Source organism: Heterostelium album, assembly GCF_000004825.1.
Source record: "Heterostelium album PN500 unplaced genomic scaffold PPL_scaffold11, whole genome shotgun sequence".
Taxonomy (NCBI): Eukaryota; Evosea; class Eumycetozoa; order Acytosteliales; family Acytosteliaceae; genus Heterostelium; species Heterostelium album.
The window spans coordinates 411,282-432,201 of record NW_008805073.1 but is presented as its reverse complement, the minus strand read 5'-3'; the positions used below and the strand labels follow the sequence as shown (position 1 = coordinate 432,201).

Below are 20,920 nucleotides of genomic sequence, written 5' to 3'. Positions count from 1 at the left end.
GGAGTGTGTTTAATGCTTTATTATATTATTATTACTTTGACAATGAGATTCTATTCAAACTTGGATGAACAATTAAAGAATCCACCTGATACACAATCTCCACAAGTGTACTTGGTTGGTTCGGAAATTGGTTCGCGGCAAACTTGATCTAAGAATAAGGTAATCTTGACTTCGGGAATGGCTGGGTGGATATAGACGTAGTATGGTTCGGGTATGAAGCCGCATGGGTCGGTGAACAAGGTGCACTCTGTTGTATTGAGGTTTACACATTTCAAAGGGACACTGGTATCACATTGATCCTCTTCAGTGCAGTATTCACAATATTGAACTGTGGATTGTGACAAACTTGCTAAAGCAAAGCAAAGTACAATTGCTGAAACTAATAAAATTGTTGTAGATTTCATCTTCACTAAATATTTTTTAATTGTTTTTAAATAATTAAATTTATTTATAGAATTGGATATTTGTTTAATGAAACAATTATTATTATTAAAAAAATACAACCTATCTTTGTTAAGGATTAAATAAAGTCTCTTGATTTTTAAATAATTTAAAATAAAATAAAGTTTATTATTTGATTACCGAAAGTTTAAGATCTTATTGAAAATATCTTTTTTAGAATTTGCATTGTTTTCCCTTTACAATTTGTAGAGTAAATAAAGGGTCCTAAGAGGCTTTTGGATGTATTGTTTTTTCAAATAGATATTTCATCTTAAAAATACCGAATTAGAATAATTTTTATTAAATTTGCTGATCATAAGATTAAGATCAAAGGGTTTTGTTTTTTTTTGCAAAAAATGCACTCAAATCGATGAATTTTGATTGATTTAAATTTCTGTTGAAATTTCTAAAATTTCAAGAACAAAGATCAGAGTTTACCTTTTTTGGTTGTTCATATCAATTTATTTTCTTATAATTTATACAAACCTACTTCAAGAAGTTCATTTGAAATTTCTTTTACTAAAAATCAAAAATATTAAGAGTTTTTAAATATACCGTTTTTTTATTATTCAAATTTATTTGTTTCTTTTTACTATTGAAATTGAAAAATAGATTAAAAAGAATGAAAAACAAATCAATTTAATTTAATATAAATAGGTTACCTATCTTTATTTAAATACAAGATTCATTAAATTTGAGTGACAAAAAAGTAAAAAAGAAAAAAAAAAGTATATCAATTTTTTAGTTTTCAAAAAATTAAATAAATATTTATATTTATAATTATTTAATAAGATATGAGGAAATCTGTTCTTATATATTGCAAGTAAAGTCTAAAAATAAATAAATATAAAAAAAAATAAAAAATAAAAAATAAAAAAAAACTGATTGCCCAATAAAAAAAAATTCGTAATAATTAAAATAAAACATTCTATTACTATCATTTGATTGTACATTAATCGTCAGTTTTATAGCTATATCATTAACTATTCATAGTTCTACACCAGTAAATAATAGAATACAATAAAAATATGTTATTTTTATGTTGAAGTATTTGAAAGCATTTATAAATTTAATCAATCATAATAGTAGTAGTATCAGTGCAGTGTGTCAGAGATTTGGATGAAACTAAACAATCAAGATGAAGATCAATATTGATCTACTTAAAACAATTATACTTGGAACAAACCATAATGATCTAACTACAACAACAACAACTCCACCAGATTCAACAACAACAACAGCAGCACAACAATCACCTAAAACCACTCATAAAGATAGAGATAAAGATAAGGATAAGGATAAAGATAAAGAAAAAGATAAAGATAAAGAAAAAGATAAAGATGTAAAAGATAAAGATTTAAAAGATAAAGATAAAGAAAAAGATAAAGATAAAGATGTAAAAGATAAAGATAAAGAAAATCATAGTAATAATAATAATGTAACATCAACAAGTGGTAGTAATAGTAATAGTACAACAACAAGTACTACCACAACAACTATTAAATTTAATGTAAATAATAATAAAGATGATGAAGATAGTTTAACAACACCACAAAAACCACATATACCGTTTGTACTGACGTCCACTCTGGTACCACTGTCGAGTTCGTTCTCACCGTCACCGGTTGGCTCTTCGATTCTGTCGTCGTGTTCACCGATTGCTTTCTCACCGCTAGCAAACAGCATAGACTATGACTCGCAACACTACAACGTGTCGTCGCCGCCCACCTCAAGTGTCACCTCTACACCAACAGGCTACATGTCACCCCGCTCACCACACAACCAACAACAACAACAACACACAAACAGTCTAAACAACAGTGCAGTAATAAATAACCAAAATAGTCAAAATAACCAAAATAGTCAAAACAACCAGATATCACCACCATCCACAAATAGAAGTAATTCAAACAATAACAATAACAATAGTAATTCAAACAACAATAACAACAACACTAATTCTAATAATAATAATAGTAATAATACGTATAAACCACCAAACCATAACAGGCTGAAACAACGAACATTGTTTGAGAAACTCTATACAGAGTCAGGATTTGCATCGGCGAAGGCATGGTACGAACGCAATACACAGCTGACAGACTTTACTATGGGTGAATCTCAATTTGTCATACTACTACGCCATCTCACTGATTTCTCTACCTTTCATGTTCTGGATATGTTTGATGCATTGGACCGTGATGACATTGGTGTCGTTGGATTTGAGGAATTCTTCCTTCTGGTAGCACTGTACGCCTCGCGCGAGTGTGGACAAACCACCAAATTCCTCTACCAGCACAGTCGTGTAATGTTTGAAATTATGGCTGCTGGTGGTGATAGAGGTTTAAATAATAATAACAATAACAATTTTGATAACAATAATAACTATAGTAATAATAATAATATGAAAAATAATAGTAATTTAAATAATAATAGTAATATAAATAATAATAATAATAGTATAAATAACAATAATAATAATAGTTTACAAAATAATAATAATAATAATAGTAATAATATAAATACAAGTTTATTAGAAGAATTAACTATTAATTTTCATAGTTTCACCAAGTTTGCCAAGATTCTCGGCATTCCAGAATATCAAGTGTTAAACTCACTTGAACGATTCAATATTGTAATATTTGATCAGATCAACTTTGAGATGTTTCTGCTGTACTATTTTGTAATATTAGATGAATGGGACCGTTCTTCGTACTCGTTTCTCAAGATACTCTACCACGATCCCGATTACTCTGAGCCGATAGTGCAGCGATCTGGTACCGGTACCGTCAATGACGACAACGCCAACTTTGACGGCAGCAGCAACAACGATGGAAAACCACAACAGCAGCAACCAAAGCCAATGTTCAACGAGGACTTCCTGCTGTGGCTCGACAGCAGTTCCGTCAAGCTGGACGAGCGTCACAAGCACTACATCAAAGACCACCTACTGGAGCATCGTATCGTCAACTTTGAGATCGCCGCCACTATCACCGAGGAGGAATGGCAGTTGATTCTCGACAAAGTCACCACGCGTAAAATATTTTTGAAAGCACTCCAAGAGAAACTTTCAAGACTACGTACACCACAGAAACGTCCACTTTTATCAAGAAAATTATTTAATTTCCAAAGTAATAATAATAACAACAATAATAATAATAATAATAACAATAATAACAGTAATAATAATAATAATAATAATCCAAGTCCTGTAAATACACCTAGATCACTACCAACAAGATCAGTGTCACATTTTAATTTGAAATAAAATACAAATGAATGAATTAAATTGTTTATAGATTCTAAATCATTGATTTGATTTAATATTAAGATATTTCTGTTTTTAGAGTTAAATAATTACATCATCAACGTTTGCACTTCAATCATTCGAAAAACTACATTACAGTTTTTCTCAATGACGATAATTTTTTGACGTCATTTGGCAAAAAATATGAGTATTTTGAATAACCAATCACTCTAATTTTTAAGAAAAAATTAATTTTTGTTGATTTTTGTTTTTATTTTTTTAATTTTTTTTACAGCAAATGATAAAACACACAAAAACTTGAAAAATAAGCTGGTAATATTATACAAAAAAGATCTTTTTTATTATTATTATTGTTGATTGTTGTGACTTTTGATCATTCATCACCACAACAAAAGATCATAAAGTAGTTTAGTTTCAAAAAAGAAGAAGTTTTTTTTAAAGATAATAAAGTAATTATTTCAATAACTACGAGTATTACAAAATTAATCAAAAAAATAGATAAATAAAATAACCTTTCACCAAAATACACCATAATCCACATCACACCCCCCCACATTCACTCATAACAACTCTCACAAACAACAACTTTACTTGATTATTATTTATTTGGTTGGCATAAAATATAAATTATTAACAAATTAATTAATTAATAGCAATACAATCAATCATTAGTATTTTTAAAAGTTTTTATTTATTTATTATTTATTATATTTATTTATTATTCATTTTAAAAGAACGTTTCGAACTAAACTCAATTATAATCAAATAGTGCACCACCACCATCACCACTTTTTAGTCATAGACATACAGCGTATCTAGATATTAGCAATCAGACTAAATAGTAGAGGTAGAAGTAGTAGTAATAATAATATTAGTGTGATTCTCACAATTTTACAATTTTGAAAAATATATTTCAAAGGTGGAAAATAATAGCAACAACAATAGCGATAAGAGTAGTAGTAGTAATAGTGGAAGTTGTGGTGTAGTCGATAAGAAGTATAGAAAGAGATTATCGATTGCTAACAGGAACAACAATAACAACACTAGAGGTAGCATTAATAATAGTAACTGTAACAGTGACAGTGACATCGATATAGATATAGCATCTTCATCTTCTGTATCAATCAAACTACCAGAGGAGAGAAAAGATAGAAGCGGCAACTTTAGTCAATTTAGAGGAATAATGAATTCTACTATAAAAAAAGTTTTGAAAACGGTAATTATCATCATGATTGAGTGATATTATATATATTATCGTTGACAATGATGATGATGATAATGATGATATTAATATTAATATCTTAAATATCTTAATATCTTATATATATTATAAAGGTAAAAAGGATACTGGGGAGAAAAGATGATTCCGATGAACCTATAACTAGAAATGTATATGCCAATGATCCAGAGAGAAATCTAAACTATCCGACCAATGTTATTAGCAATACAAAGTACACGGCACTCAGTTTCCTGCCAAAGAATATTATCGAGCAATTTGGTCGACCTATGAATATATATTTTCTTATGATTGGTGTTCTCCAGTTGTTTCCTGCGATCACACCGGTCGACCCCATCTCGACGTGGGGTGCACTCATTTTCATTTTCGCAATCTCCGCCATAAAAGAAGCGTATGACGATATCAACAGACGTAGAAGAGATCATCAAGCAAACAATAGAATATATAAAGTTATAAGAAATAATAGTAATAATAATAATAGTTTAATATCGATAAAAAGTTCAGAGATAGCTGTTGGTGATATCATTTATTTGGAGAATGACTCTGAGATACCGGCGGATTTAGTGGTGTTGTCTACTTCCGATGCCGATGGTGTTTGTTATGTTCAGACTGCCAATTTGGATGGTGAGACCGATTTGAAGACGAGAAGTGCACCGGCTGCCACTGCCAAGCTGAATAGCGTCGCCGAGCTGAACAAGTTCCGTGGCGTCATTGAGTGTCCGCGACCCAGTGCCGATATCTACAAGTTTGATGCGCGTATGTCGATGGTCACCAGTAGTCGCGTCAACACCTACACACAGGCCGATTGGGTCAATCTCGACACCTCCAATCTACTTCTGCAGGCGACACACCTGCGCAACACCGACTACATCTACGGCATCGTCGTCTACACCGGCAACGAAACAAAGGTCGGCAAGAACAAGAAGATTCCACCGACCAAGATAACGAAGCTCGATAAAGCTATCAACATGATAACGATATTCATTTTCTGTTTGCAGTTGCTCTTGGTCGTGATATTCGGTGCGATCGGTGAGTCGATTAGACGGCGCGAACTCGACACGCTCTGGTATCTCGGATACTCGAAAGACTATCATTCGCCGTGGTACGAGTTCATTATTATTCCTCTGCGTTTCCTGCTGTTGAATTCCATGATGATTCCGATCTCGTTGAAGGTGACGATCGACGTCGTCAAGTACTCGTATGCACTGTTCATCGGCTGGGATCAGAGGATGTACAACAAGGCGACCGACTCGTATGCGGTGGCCAACAGCACTGCACTCAGCGAAGATCTCGGTCAGATCGAATACATCTTCACCGACAAGACCGGAACGTTGACAGAGAACGTAATGCTCTTCTCGAAATGTTCGATAGACAACCAAATCTACGGAAGAAACGGTAGTGCACTCACCGACAGCTCACTACAACAGCAAATAGCAGACAACAATCATTCAGTAATTGAATTCTTTACGGCGCTATCACTTTGTCACACTGTATTAACATCGAATCAACCGTAAGTACACTAGTCAAAGTTTGCTACTTTTGTTTAGAACAACTAACTAAATATTATATGATATATATTTAGTAATGGTGATATACATTATAAAGCATCTTCACCAGATGAAGAAGCATTAGTCAAAGCAGCATCGATTTTAGATATAAAGTTTATAGGTAAAACATCTACATCTCTAAAGATACAGGTTAAAGGCGAACCAAGAGAATATCAACTACTTCATTCATTCGAATTCAACTCTGATCGTAAGCGTATGAGTGTTGTCATTAGAGATACAAAAACAAACATCATTAAAATCATTACAAAAGGTGCAGATGATGTTATTTTCCAAAGATTGGTTAAAGGTAAATATATATATATATGTGGTGTAAAGATAATCTGTTTATTTTGGTGTTTTATTAACAACAACAATAATAATTATAATAATTATAGATGATTATCGTAATTCAATTGTACATATTGAAGATTTCGCATCTATTGGTTTGAGAACTCTATGTATATCAGAGAGAATCATCAAGGAGGAAGAATACAACCAGTGGTTCACTAGATATTATCAACCTGCAAGTGTAGCCATACAGAATAGACAACAACAGCTGTTTGATACCTACAATGTGTTGGAGTGTAATCTAAGATTGCTTGGTATCACCGCTATCGAAGATAAGTTACAGGATGAAGTGCCAGAGACTATCTACGATTTGCGACAGGCCAATATCAAAGTTTGGATGTTGACAGGTGACAAGTACTCCACTGCCATTCAAATCGCTCACTCTTGCCACCTCATCGGAAAGGAATGCAAGATATTCACCGTTGGAAAGCCGGTCGCCCAGAACGACGACGGTAAAACCGGTGCTGACACTAAGCTGTCTGCACGTGACGTTTTAGATTCCATAATAGAAATACATGATATTATAAAATCATCAACAGAACAACATCAACAACAAATATATAATAGTAACAATAATAATAATAATAATTAATAATAATAATAACAATAGTAATAATAATAATAATAATAAATCAGATGTCACAGTTGTTATTGAAGGTCATGTGTTGGGATTGGCAATGACACATGCAGAGAATCATTTGTTGGAATTGACAAAGTTGGTGTCTTCTGTTATCTGTTGCCGTGTGACACCCAATCAAAAGGCAATGGTTGTACGAATGGTGAAGAACACTGGCAAGATATGTCTGTCGATTGGTGATGGTGGAAACGATGTGTCGATGATCCAAGAAGCGAATGTCGGTGTCGGTATTGCTGGACGCGAAGGTCTGCAAGCGTCGCGTGCTGCCGACTACTCAGTGGCGCGTTTCAAATTCCTGAGAGATCTCATCTTTATACACGGACGTTACTCCTACTTGAGAACCAGTTTCGTTGCCAACTACAGTTTCTACAAATCGCTATTCATTTGCTTCATTCAGATATTGTATCAGCTGTTCTCTGACTTTGCCGGTACATCGTTCTTCAACACGTTCTCGCTCACCACCTACAACATTGTATTCACCGGTCTGCCCATTGTCGGATTCATCCTGGATAAGGATCTGCCAGAGTCCATTCTCAGAAGGAATCCATTCCTCTATACACAGAGCCAAGAAGGTAAGGCGTTCAATCTCTCCACCTTTGGACAGTGGGCAGTGCGAGCTGCATTCCAGGCGATTCTCGTTTTCACTATGAATGCAGGCTACTACGCATGCACCGCAACCGGGTCCACCATTGACTACAACTCGTTCTCGATGATCTCATTCACCGGAATCATCATTCTACAATCGCTAACGCTTTTCTTTGAGTCACACTCAATCTCTTGGATCAATCACATATTGATATGGGGAACGATTCCAGTGTATGTGTTCTGTGTGTTGATATTGAATGCCATCTCCACCAGTGATTTCTACACGGTGATGACGCATCTCGTGCAATCCGATTCGTTCTGGGGCTCGCTGTTCTTGATGTTGGTCACCTGTATCATTCCGGTCATCTCGATCGAGTATATTCTTCAGATGCAGAATCCGACACTGGTGCAAATGGTCAATCAAATCAGAAAGCTATCGAGCGGACAGCTTACACAAATCAAACCACAGGTATTGAACAGTGTCACCACAGTCAAGGTGCACAGCTACAACGACGAACCAAAGATTCTAAAGTTCCTTCTCTACCGAACATTGACGCACCCCATTGCCAAGCATTTTGCTCGCAAGATCGAAGGCAACAAAGAAGTCATTGAGCTGGTGGTTGTCGACGACGATCACGACTACGATCACGAATCTACAGCCGACAACAAACCGACCTACGAAAAAGAAAGACTACTCGGTATCTACAGCGACGAAGAAGAATGTATCGATGGTGAAGGTAGCAGTTCTCTATTAAACAACGAAGACGATCTACATGAAGAAGAACAACTGGAATCATCTCCATTACTTATACAGAAATAAAACATTAATTTTCCGAGCATTATCTTCAAAAAAAAAAAAAAAAAATTGTATTTTCATCATATAAAAAAAAATGTGGAGGTAGGAAGCCCTTCTTGGAAAGTCCGGGGACTGGTATTGATTGAATTACTAATCAAACTTTAATAGAGTTAGTTATACTTGTTAACAAAAACAATTAAAATGTTTCTTTTTTTTTTTTTTTTTTTTTGCCTTCAAGAATGTAAATTTTTCCAACAAGCGATAAATTAATGATGATAATCAGTATACGAAATTTCGTTCTTAAATCTTCGATAATGAGATTCACGAAAATAATCTAAAGTGAAAAGATGCGAATCAAAAGTTCAATTGGTTAAAAAAAAAAATTGTTTAAAAAATTAAAAATAAAAAATTAAGATTGAATTGATGATGAATTGAGTGTTAACGAAAAATTATACATTCTTTTTCAATCAAAAAAAAAAAGAAGAAAATAATATTATAATAGAAAATGTCTAGCAGTAGTAATAGTGTTAGTAATAATAATAATGAATTGAATCAACAACAACCAAACAATGATGTTCAAATCATTGAGAGTAGCAATAGCAAGAAAACATATACACTCGGTAGACCACCTTGGTACGATACCACCGGTAAGCCAAGATGTCCATTGGTGATCGGTGTTTGTGGTGGTAGTGCCTCCGGTAAGACCAGTGTGTGTCACCGTGTCATCGAGTCACTCAATGTACGTTGGGTGGTGCTGCTCTCGATGGACTCGTTCTACAAGCCCATCGGAAAGGATGTCGATCCCTCCGGCTACAACTTTGATCACCCCAATGCCTTTGACTACGACCTGATGGTAAAGACCATCTCTGACATGCGTCAAGGCAAGCGTGTACATATTCCAATCTATGACTTCAAGACTCACAGTCGTCTGCAACGTCAGGAGACTGTCTACGGTGCTGATGTCATCATTCTCGAAGGTATCCTCACACTCTACTCCAAGGAACTAAGAGATCTTATGGACATCAAAATCTTTATCGATACCGATGATGATGTTCGTTTAGCAAGAAGATGTAAATATAAAATTGTTTTTTTTTTCCAGAGAAACGTATTAACTTTATTTTTTTTTGTTTCTTCTTTATTATTTCAAAAGTGAGAAGAGATATTGCTGAACGTGGAAGAACAGTAGACAGTGTCATTTTACAATATACTAAATTTGTTAAACCTTCATTTGATGATTATATTTTACCAGTAAGTAAAATTAAATGTTATGTTTGGAATAGATTTCTCTAGAGAATATAAATAGTTAATTTTTTGTTTGTTTTGTTTATTTCAATATGGCAGACCAAGAAACATGCAGATGTTATTATTCCAAGAGGTTCAGATAATATTGTTGCCATCGATTTGTTGACTCAACATATTAGATTGAAATTGAAAGACAGAGGTTACACTCCACAAAAGCCAATCAATATTGTCGAGGGTGTTACCAAAGACAATTTGCCAAAGAATATTCATATCTTGCCACCTACCAACCAGGTTCGTGCATTACTCTCGATCTTGAGAAACAAGAATACCGATGTCGGTAACTTTGTTTTCTACTCTGATCGTTTGGTCAATATGATCATCGAAGAGGCACTCACTCATTTGCCATTCAAGGAGAAGACCGTGGTCACACCAGTAGGAACCGAATATAAAGGTGTCGAACCCGACTACAATCTATGCGCACTCAGTGTACTCCGTGCTGGAAGTTGCATGGAACAACCATTAAGATCGATCTGCAAGGGTATCAAAACTGGAAAAGTATTAATTCAATCAGATGAAAACAAACAACCACATGTAAGTAAATTTAAATCTAAATAATAATAATAATAATAATTGGAAATGTTCAAACAGCAGCATAATTAATTAATTCATTATTTATGTATTTAGTTGTTCTATGAAAGATTACCAGATTTAACAGATTCACATGTATTGGTGTTGGATCCAACCATTGCATCTGGTGCATCGTCGCAAATGGCCATTAGAATTCTCTTGGATCACGGTGTTCCAGAGAATAAGATTATTTTTGTTACTGTCGTTTCCTCACTAAAGGGTGCTCTTACACTCAGCTATTGTTTCCCAGAGTTAAAGATTGTCACTGGTGCTTTGGACGATGGATTGTCAGAGAAAGGTTTCATCTTACCAGGTGTAGGTAATTATTCTGACCGTTATTTTGGAACTTCACTCAAATAAATAACGAAAAAATTAATAATATATAAACAAAAAATATATATCAATACAACCTAAAAACAAACAAACAAAGAAAACTGCGAAAAACTAATATTAAACATTAGTATTTATAAATAAAAATTAATTAAACTGGTATACCAGATCTTTTTTTTTAAAAACTGGTCTAATCGATTGCAAACTCCAGGAAACGAAATACATATTACAAAAAAAAAAAATCTCTTCTTTTTTTTTATTGATTTGTTAAATATTCTTTTTGAAATTAATTTATTAACAATGTAATTAATTTAATGTAATGTAATATCAGAGCATTGGTAGAAATCTGGGTTTGGTTCACCAGAGTTGTTGGAAATGTATCTGACTCTTAATACACAGCTTGTACATTTGGTCTTTGGGAATGTAACCTATAGTGAAGTTTGAAAAAAACGAATCGTTGATTGTTAGAGTTTTGTATATTATTATTATGACAATTCTGATCTATAGGTTTGTGATATTTACTGGAACTGAAAGGTTTGTTTGAGAAACCATATCCCAAGCGTTGAAATCTTGCATGCTGTACAAAGTTTGGTATTGACCGTTGTCACCTGCGTAGGAAATGGCAACATCCATGTATCCAATGTTACTTGGGAACCAATGGTTATAGTTTTGTTGGAAAGTGATGGTTTGATAGGAACCAGCACGGTATGAAGCAACTGGACTACCGGCAGCTACACCACCACAGTTTGATGCGATCTTGTAACAATTGTTGTCACCAGCGTACAATGGTGATGGAAGTTTAGCTCCTCTTTGTGGTGGATCTAAAATACAAAGATGACCATTGATCTTTGCAATTGTCACGATTAATAATAAAGAGATGGCAATGATTGATGATCTCATCATAATTTGTTTTAAGATAAATATAATATAAATAAAATTGAAGAAGTTGAATGAAATGAAAATGGAAAATGAAAGATTGATTTTGATGATGTATGAAATCAATGCAACGAAACAAAGTGGCCAAATAGTTAGATTTGATTATTTTGCATAAAACAGATTTGATTTGACAACTGGTTTTTTTTTATGTTTTACAAAAAATTTCAAGAAATTATTGATATGATTGTAGGCTATCCGGTGATTGATTTTTCATCAAATTTTTAGCTAAAAGGGGGCAAAGATCAAAATTGCTCACGAAAATTCAATGGATATTTTATAAAAATCTTAGTTCCAATTTTTTTAATAATTAAAAATCTTTAAGAATATTCATTCTATTTCAAAAACCATAGTATTTTTCAACATTTTTTGAATATTCTTTTGATAATTCTTTTGTTCTACAAATCATTTATACAACCAATCTAATTTTACCTATTTTTGAACAGGAAAGATCAAACTTTACCAGATCTTTTTTGTTTTTTTTTTTTGTTTATTTAGGAGTGTAGTCTTTTCAGAGCATTTCATTCTTCAATCATCCCCAAATCATTTTTAAATTGCCAGTTTTTTTTTTTTCATTTTTCCAAATCATCGAAATAGAAATAATATTTTATTTATTTATTTATAATATACTAGTATAAGATGTATAAATCAGTAATATATGTAGCATTTGCTTTGTGTTTTATGTTATCTGTGAGCTATGCTTACGATTGTTGTGTACCACCTCAATGGCAAGGTCAAGCCGCTGGTGTTATTGGAGACGGCCATGTCCAATACAAAAACGTCTATTACGACTCGATCGGTAAACGTGTCAGAATCGATATTATCTCAGAGAGCTTCAACCAGACATCGTACACCTTCTTCCAAGGTAACGGTACCGGTAAAGAGTGGGTCGTAGACTCTGTACAAGGATGTTACATCACCGGACCAGACTACTGGAACGACCAATGCTTTGGAGAGAGCTACGGATTGCCATACATCGGAAAGCAAGGTAACCTCCAACACTTTGGCAACAGCCAAAACGGAATCTCTGTCTCCACCGATGAGAATTGTCTTCCAGTTTTATTCAACTATGTCTACTCCTACATGCAGTTCACCTACTACAACACTTTGAACTACATTGTCAGCGACTCAGTCTTTGATATCCCAAGCGATTGTCCAAGCTGGCCATCAAACAACTAAACAAACAAACTTAAACTAAAAACTAATAATCTTTAATTTAATAATAAATTTATTGTAATCAATCATTTTCTGTTGTCTTTAACATTTAAATATTATAAACTCGAATCTATTTTTTAATTTTAAATTGTTTTTTTTTTCGTTTTTCTGATCATCAATTGACTCAAACAATTCAATCTTAACCACACCTGATAAAAGTTTTACATTGGGTTTAACATCATCTTTGAAAAACAATATAATCATAATTTTGTTTGTTTTATTTATTTATTTATTTATACTCTAAACAGTTATATATAATGATAAATTTAGATAAATTTTCACATGTAATACTTAAACATATAATTAGTTATTTAGATAATATCGATAGGATTTGTTTAAGTTTGATTTGTAAATCATTATTTCAAGATAGAGACAAGTTTATACAGTTTAAATTAGGTGAAACATTGGATCCTTATATTATAGATGAAAAATATGTGCTACCTTCATTTAGAAATATAATTAGAAATCAATTTGGTCAAATACCTATTACTAGTAAGTAAAAACGTTCATAGATTTTGAATTTCTCATTATCTATTTAACTAAACCATTAAATAATCATTACTTTTTAGATTTATTTCGTTTTGAAGAAAATCAAATTTGCAAAGTTGGATCGATACCAGATGGCACTACAAACCTTTCTTTTCAACCATTTTTTGATTCGGTGATTGAACCTCATTCCATACCAGAGAGTGTCGACACTCTGAATCTTGGCTACAAATTCAATAAACCTTTGGAACCGAATAGCTTACCTCCAAGGCTGAAAACACTGATGATCTCTATGTGCTATAAACAACCTTTACAAAACTATACACTTCCAAATTCAATAGAAACATTGTTGATCAGTTATATTCCATTCTCCTTGGAGACTCTACCGACTTCGCTGGTCGAGTTGTGCTTCGTCGATGGCATACCAATACCTCTCAAACCGGGAATGTTACCACCAACACTCAGACGATTGACAATTCTAGGAGAGTACAGATTCCCTTTGGAACCTGGCGATATTCCCAATACTATTGTTAAGCTGCAAATTCATCCACTTTGTCCACTCACACCTGGCGCTATTCCTCGCGGAATTAGAAAGCTGAAACTCTCTGGACGCAAAGCACTTCAGATTGGATCGATTCCAGACACTGTTGAATTTCTTAGTTTGGGTGAAAGCTATAACATTCCATTGGTTAAATCAATCTTTCCACCGGCATTGAAAACATTGGTCGTTGGTGGAAACTTTCAACATCAGAGAAACTCTGAACTTCCCGACACTATTACCAAACTCAAGATTTCAAAGGCCAACGTTCTACCGGAATTTCTTCCACCCAATCTAAAGACTCTGGTGAAACTGTACAAACCTGGAGTGGCACTGGGGAAGGTGCCAGCATCACTCGACACCTTGCAATATATAGAAATGACCGACGATATTAAAGAGAATCCCGAAACATTCAAGCCACCACCACCACAAATCAAGACTATCCACTTTGTATTCGATAATGAGTTTAGAAACGAACAGTTTATTCAGTTATACCTCAGACAGAAAAACCTGTCGGTCATTACAATCACCGACACAGAATCCACCTACACCATTCGAAGACTTGACAATGAAACAACGCTAGTTCTCAACAAAATGGTAGAAGGCTACTTAGTTCCCCACCAAAAACTACTTGAAACCAATCAATTTACAAATCATAAATTAATTAGAGCTTGGATGAGATGAGAGTATTATAATTATAAATAGTTCTTGTATTTTTAAATATAAATAAAATTGATCCAAAGTGTTCAAACCCTACTGCTATCAGTTAATTCATTAATTAATTATCAGTAGTTAACCTAATAATCTACTACTCTGTTTCTATTTTTAAACCCCTTTTTTTTTTTTTTTTTTTATGAAATTTCAACAAAGAGCGAAAGAATTATTTATTGTGTCAAAAGTAAACTATCATTTTTTTTATTTATTTATATTCATAAAGATATATATATAAATACAGATAGACATATATATTTATATTTTAGATTAAGCTAAAGATATAGAAAATGGGTAAAGATATGACACCTAAAGCAATTGCCAAGATGATAAAGGCAAAAGGTTTACAGAGATTAAGATGGTATTGTCAATTCTGTCAGAAACAATGTAGAGATGAAAATGGTTTTAAAGTATGTAATAAAATGTTAACAATAAACAAACTAAATAAATAAGTATCAACTTTTTAATAATAATATTATTTTTATCGAATATGTATATAGTGTCATCAATCATCAGAAGGTCATCTAAGACAAATGGAAATTGTATCTGCGAATACCTCGATGTTTGTCGATAACTTTTCGAAAGAATTCGAAGCTGATTTCCTAAAGTTACTATCTAGACGTTATCCAACTGGAAAGGTATCGGCGAATCAGGTGTACAATGAGTTCATCAAAGACCGTAGTCACATACACATGAACTCTACTACGTGGTCGAGTTTGTCAGAGTTTGTCAAGTATCTAGGTAGAGAGAGTAAATGTATCGTCGAGGACACACCAAAAGGTTGGTTTATCACTTATATCAATCGCGACCCTGAAGCAGTGGCGAGAAAGGAACGTGAAGCAAAGAAAGAGCGAAATGAACTGACAGAGGAAGAAAGACATCGTTTAGACATTGAAAAAAGATTGAAACAAATGAATATCATAGCAGCTGCAGCTGCATCAAACACAAAAACAACAACAACAGGTGAACAACAAGCTATTATCGATTCAACTGTAAAACCAACAGAAATGACACCGACAGACACCAAACTAGTACTACAAGTGAAACCAATAGAAACAAAGTTAACAACACCTATTTTACTATCAACTTCATTGTTTAATCAATCAATAGCAACAACTACAACTACGACGACTACTACTACTACTACTACAACAAACAATACAGAACAACAAAAACTACAACAACAACCAATTGTTGGAAATAGTAGTAGTAGTAGTATTAATAAGAAACATTCAGCATTGGATGAGATTATGGAGATGAATATGAAACAACAGGCAGAGAAGAAACCGAAAGAATTGATTGTAAAGCATGAGACTGATAAGGTGGAGAGTTGGATTGCAAGAAATATAGTTGTAAAGATCATGGAGAAGAGTATTGGCAATGGTAAATTCTACAAACAGAAAGCGTTGATCGAAGAGTTAGACTCTGAGTACGTGGCAAAGGTAAAGACACTCGAAGATAACACCGTACTGAAGATCGATCAGTCTTTCTTGGAAACAGTGGTACCTGCCATCTCCAATCCTGTTTTGATACTTCGTGGAAGATACAGAGGAAGAGTAGCAACATTATTAGAGATCAACATTGATAAGTTTTGTGGAACCGTTCAATTAAATACAACATCAAATAATAACAACACACGACAACACCAACAACAACAACAGATTATCACAATTACAGATATTCCATATGAAGATTTTTGTAAATACAATCATTAGTTATAACAAATTTATGTTCAGTTTACAATCAACAACAACAATCATAATAATAACAATAACAAAAACAAAACAACAAAAACAACATAAGCAACAATAGAATAACCAAAGTAGTAGTTAGAACTCGATAATGGGTGGTAATGCAACTATATGGATGCTCTTTGTTTAGTTTCGTTTCCGCTTTTTTATTAATTGTGGAAAGTGTGGTGTGGCAACCACTAGTGGCATGCAAGAGTTAGTGAACTCTGATTCTGACCATAATTGGAAGATTCTACAATACCACCCAACACCAATAATATTATATTAGTGGGCACACACACACACACGAACACACCGCATTATATAATAATAATTATAATTATAATCATCATCATCATCACAGTTAGCTACTCATTTCTCTGTGGTGGAATAAAGTAAGAGTAAATCAATGAATGGTCCTTGAACATCACCATCATCAACAGTAACAAACCAAACTTAATATCTTTTTTTTTTTTTTTTTTTTTTTTTTACTTTAATAAAAAGTGTGGATTGATTAGAATAGCTCAATCATAAAGGCACCCAGATCAAACCCTTTTAATGTTGGGTAGTTTATACACTTATGAATGAAATGACTTTAAAAATCATTGTTAATGTGTCAACAGTCAACATCATCAACAATTTTTAAACCCTTTTTTTTATTCTTTGCATTTCATCAACAACATATTGGCAAACAATAAATTAATTAAAAAAAATCAAAAAAAATAAACACCCACAAAGATCACAACCAACTTTTGTATCTTTTTTGGTGCAAAGGAGAGCTCTTAATTACTTTCGACTCCACTTGATATCTCTCACCTTTGCCCAACCAACCAATCTTGACTATACCACACCAATCAAACACATCAATAAAATAAACACAACACTTTTTTTTTTTTTTTAATACTAAGGATATATAAATAGCAAGGCACACACTCTTTTGTTTTTTTTTCATCATCATAGTTTATTAAATGATTGATATTAATATACCTTTATCTTGGAAATGATTGAATCCCAAACAAAAAACACACATATTTAATAATATTATTAAAAATCAATAATTAATTGAGAAGAAAAACAAGAATTGAAACTATCAATCCCTTCTGCTCTACTCCTTTTTCCGTTATTAACATTATCTCATATATTATTTAAAGAGTTCTATTATAATATATCTATTTAATTCTGCATTTATTAGATCTAAGATTTAGACTTATTTAGATTTCTTCGATCAATATTTTATCAAAATAAACAAAAACAGAAAGAATAGGAAAAGCACTGATAAATCTTAATCAACAAAATAACTGCACATAAAAAGAAATAATAAATTTATCAAATCTAGGCAAAAAAAAACCAAAAAAAAAGCGAACAAATCTAAAAAAAAAAACCTCTGGTCTGCAGACTTTATTAGTTGAGTTAATGTCATTAACCACACACAATCATTTTAATATTTATTTAAAGCACCACACACTCACACACCCACACACACACACAATATATATAGTTATAACATTATTTCATTTAAAAAGAATTGTAATAAAAATCCTTCATTCACTCACTCACTCACTCACTCACACTTATTTAAAGATTTTAAACTGGTCTATAGTTTTTAAAAATATATATATAGTATTAGACAGTATAGCAAAAGTTCGAAAACATAAACATTAACATTAGCAGTAATAGTTGTGTAATAGTCAAAACAATCAAATTAATATATAGAAGAATACAGAAATCTAGTGGTGAATTAAATTGTATTTCGACGTACAATTTAAATATTGTATAGGATAATGAGCTCACACTCACACCACTGACACACACACTAACACACTAACACACACACACACTAACACACCACTCTTCCTTTCCTTCCAATACCATCAACACATTATCTTTCATCTTGACACAACTCACTCATTCTAGACCACAGTGTGGTAGTCACTCAGTCACTCAGCAGCAACACTCCTATAAGTATAACTATAGTTTTAGCTTATAACAAAAGGGGTAAGCTAAGTAAATGCATCCATCCACTGAATGAACTATATTCATTTGCTATAATTAAACAACAAAAACATTAAAAAAAAGAAAAAAAAAGAAAAAGAAAAGGTCATCATCAACAACAACAATAACAACACCAAATATCATTTAACAACAAAAAACATCAACAATCAAACCTATAATATAATATATTGGTCTGATGATTATATTTTTGTTGTTGTTGAAAAAAAAATATACTATACTGTTAATCATTCAAAATAATAATAATAATAAATAGTAACTATTACATTTATAGTAATGAAAAATTAAATAAACAAATAATAATATTATTAAATTGTTCAACTTATCAAGTCTACTACTACTACTACACTACTACTATTTCTACTACTATCCTCTTCACTCACTCACTCACTCATTCATTCAGTCAATCAGTCAGTCATTCTACTCTGGCATACACCAAAAAAAAAAAAAAAAAAAAAAAAACATAACAAAAACAATAAAAATAATAAAACAAATCAACTCTACTTGATAACCATATAATTTGAACATAAAAAATAATATATAATATAAAACAACTAAAGAACATCAAACTAGAACACTTGATAATATAGTGGCGACAACATAACAGTAGCAGCAGCTGTAGTAATCAAAACATTCGTATGCAAAACAAGAGAACTTTAATTTTGTTTTTTTAGTTTAATTTTTGCTTTTTTTTTCTCTCTGCATTTACTTCTGGAATTGTATACACCTTTTTTTTTGCAGTGCTACAACATATAATCAGATCGCATAAATCAGTTAATAATCTAAACATTAACAAAACTTTATAAATAATCACTACGCTTTTCATCGCTTTTCTACACTAACAGCAGAGCTTTTGTTTTAATAATATATAATACTACAACTACTTCAAGTCAGTCAACTAACTTTGCATTCTATCTTTATTTTCTTTTAGACGAAATATATGATAAAGAGGTCGTTCTTCTATACACGTCAAATCAAAAGTTACATATGAACCATTCACTCAAACTAATTGATAGTTATAAATATTGATTTAGTAGTATATTTAATATACATCTTTCTCTTTGTATTTATAAATTATTATCTTACATATTGTTTATATAAATATATATATATATATTCTGTAAGTACTATAGTGAACACTTTGATAATAATATATAGGTTAGATTCAATTCATTTCATACTTACTGACTGGTGCTTATTATTAATCACAATACTTAGTTAATCTCTTGATGTGTCGATCAGAAGATTTATTTGTGGATAAAGTTAGTCAACATTTTATTTGTCCAATTGGTAGGTCTTCAATCATGATTCTGCAGAACGATTGGTTTATTTGGCAAATCGGCGGATTACTGAATCGATTCAAAAAATAATAATCAAAGAATCATCAATATATTAACTTGGACTTTAATAATAATCAAATAGGAAAAGGAGTAATAGAAGATCCAATAGTAACGCCTTGTGGTCATACATTTTGTAATCCATGCCTTCAGAATTGGTTGAATACAAGAAGACAATGCCCGACAGATAGACTACCTGTAACACACAAACAACTGATACCAAATTGTTTAGTTTTAAATATATTAGCAGATCTTATGGTGAAATGTGATCATCATGCACAAGGATGTCAATGGTATGAAAACGACGATAATAATAATAATAATAATAATAATGTTGGATATGATTATCACTTCTTTTTCTATTTCCATTTCCATTTTTAATAATGATTATAAATCTAATCTAACCAAATCATCATTATTGTTTTTTATAGGATAGGGAAATGGTCATCGCTGAGTTGTCATTTGAGGCAATGCCAGGCAGCACTGCCTAAAGTTAGATTTTGGTTGAAATATCACGTTCCATTTGGACAGCAAATTAGAGTAACTGGAAATTGCGAACAACTGGGCAATTGGGACCCTCAAAGAGCATTCCCACTGAAATTTTCTCAAGGAGATACCTGGGAAGGAGAAGTACTTCTCGGTCAAGCTGGGCGAATTGAATATAAATATTTTATCTCTCATTATGAAACTGGTGAGCTTGTTTATTGGGAAGGAGGTCCAAACAGAGTATTTTTGGTCTCGGGAAGTTCAAATTACCGACGAGATATGTTTCGAAATCCATGAAAATAAAAATAAATTATTATATTCCTTGTAGATTAAATTAAAAATTAAAGCACAAACAGACAAACAGACAGAGTGGTACTAGACAAAGAAGTAAAATTATTTTTTTCAAATTGTGATTT

General features: G+C 32.4%; 7 protein-coding genes across 7 annotated transcripts; 5 read left to right on the top strand and 2 right to left on the bottom strand.

The window, feature by feature from the left end:
- Nucleotides 1-50: 50 nt before the first annotated feature.
- Nucleotides 51-1,432, bottom strand: PPL_09561 (uncharacterized protein; the record flags this gene model as incomplete). Its single annotated transcript, XM_020580354.1, has 3 exons — nt 51-409; nt 928-960; nt 1,426-1,432. 3 exons carry the CDS (start codon nt 1,430-1,432, stop codon nt 51-53), a joined length of 399 nt encoding a protein of 132 aa, XP_020428941.1.
- A 147-nt stretch (nt 1,433-1,579) lies between these two features.
- Nucleotides 1,580-8,883, top strand: PPL_09560 (uncharacterized protein; the record flags this gene model as incomplete). The annotated part of the gene is made up of 11 exons (XM_020580353.1): nt 1,580-3,652; nt 4,629-4,925; nt 5,045-5,702; nt 5,945-5,975; nt 6,033-6,144; nt 6,188-6,456; nt 6,529-6,800; nt 6,889-7,407; nt 7,478-8,050; nt 8,452-8,532; nt 8,666-8,883. The coding sequence occupies 11 exons, from the start codon at nt 1,580-1,582 to the stop codon at nt 8,881-8,883; spliced, it is 5,103 nt and encodes a 1,700-aa protein (XP_020428940.1).
- A 481-nt stretch (nt 8,884-9,364) lies between these two features.
- udkA (uridine kinase family protein) lies at nt 9,365-11,088 on the top strand (the record flags this gene model as incomplete). Its single annotated transcript, XM_020580352.1, has 5 exons — nt 9,365-9,598; nt 9,719-9,929; nt 10,010-10,107; nt 10,201-10,692; nt 10,786-11,088. The coding sequence occupies 5 exons, from the start codon at nt 9,365-9,367 to the stop codon at nt 11,086-11,088; spliced, it is 1,338 nt and encodes a 445-aa protein (XP_020428939.1).
- Nucleotides 11,089-11,369: 281 nt separating this feature from the next.
- On the bottom strand, nt 11,370-11,958 carry PPL_09558 (uncharacterized protein; the record flags this gene model as incomplete). Its single annotated transcript, XM_020580351.1, has 2 exons — nt 11,370-11,486; nt 11,581-11,958. The coding sequence occupies 2 exons, from the start codon at nt 11,956-11,958 to the stop codon at nt 11,370-11,372; spliced, it is 495 nt and encodes a 164-aa protein (XP_020428938.1).
- A 672-nt stretch (nt 11,959-12,630) lies between these two features.
- On the top strand, nt 12,631-13,170 carry PPL_09557 (uncharacterized protein; the record flags this gene model as incomplete). The annotated part of the gene is made up of 1 exon (XM_020580350.1): nt 12,631-13,170. The coding sequence occupies one exon, from the start codon at nt 12,631-12,633 to the stop codon at nt 13,168-13,170; it is 540 nt and encodes a 179-aa protein (XP_020428937.1).
- A 293-nt stretch (nt 13,171-13,463) lies between these two features.
- PPL_09556 (uncharacterized protein) lies at nt 13,464-14,914 on the top strand (the record flags this gene model as incomplete). Its single annotated transcript, XM_020580349.1, has 2 exons — nt 13,464-13,698; nt 13,776-14,914. 2 exons carry the CDS (start codon nt 13,464-13,466, stop codon nt 14,912-14,914), a joined length of 1,374 nt encoding a protein of 457 aa, XP_020428936.1.
- Nucleotides 14,915-15,231: 317 nt separating this feature from the next.
- PPL_09555 (kin17-like protein) lies at nt 15,232-20,509 on the top strand (the record flags this gene model as incomplete). The annotated part of the gene is made up of 5 exons (XM_020580348.1): nt 15,232-15,351; nt 15,442-16,639; nt 18,646-18,675; nt 20,266-20,351; nt 20,450-20,509. 5 exons carry the CDS (start codon nt 15,232-15,234, stop codon nt 20,507-20,509), a joined length of 1,494 nt encoding a protein of 497 aa, XP_020428935.1.
- Nucleotides 20,510-20,920: the final 411 nt, after the last annotated feature.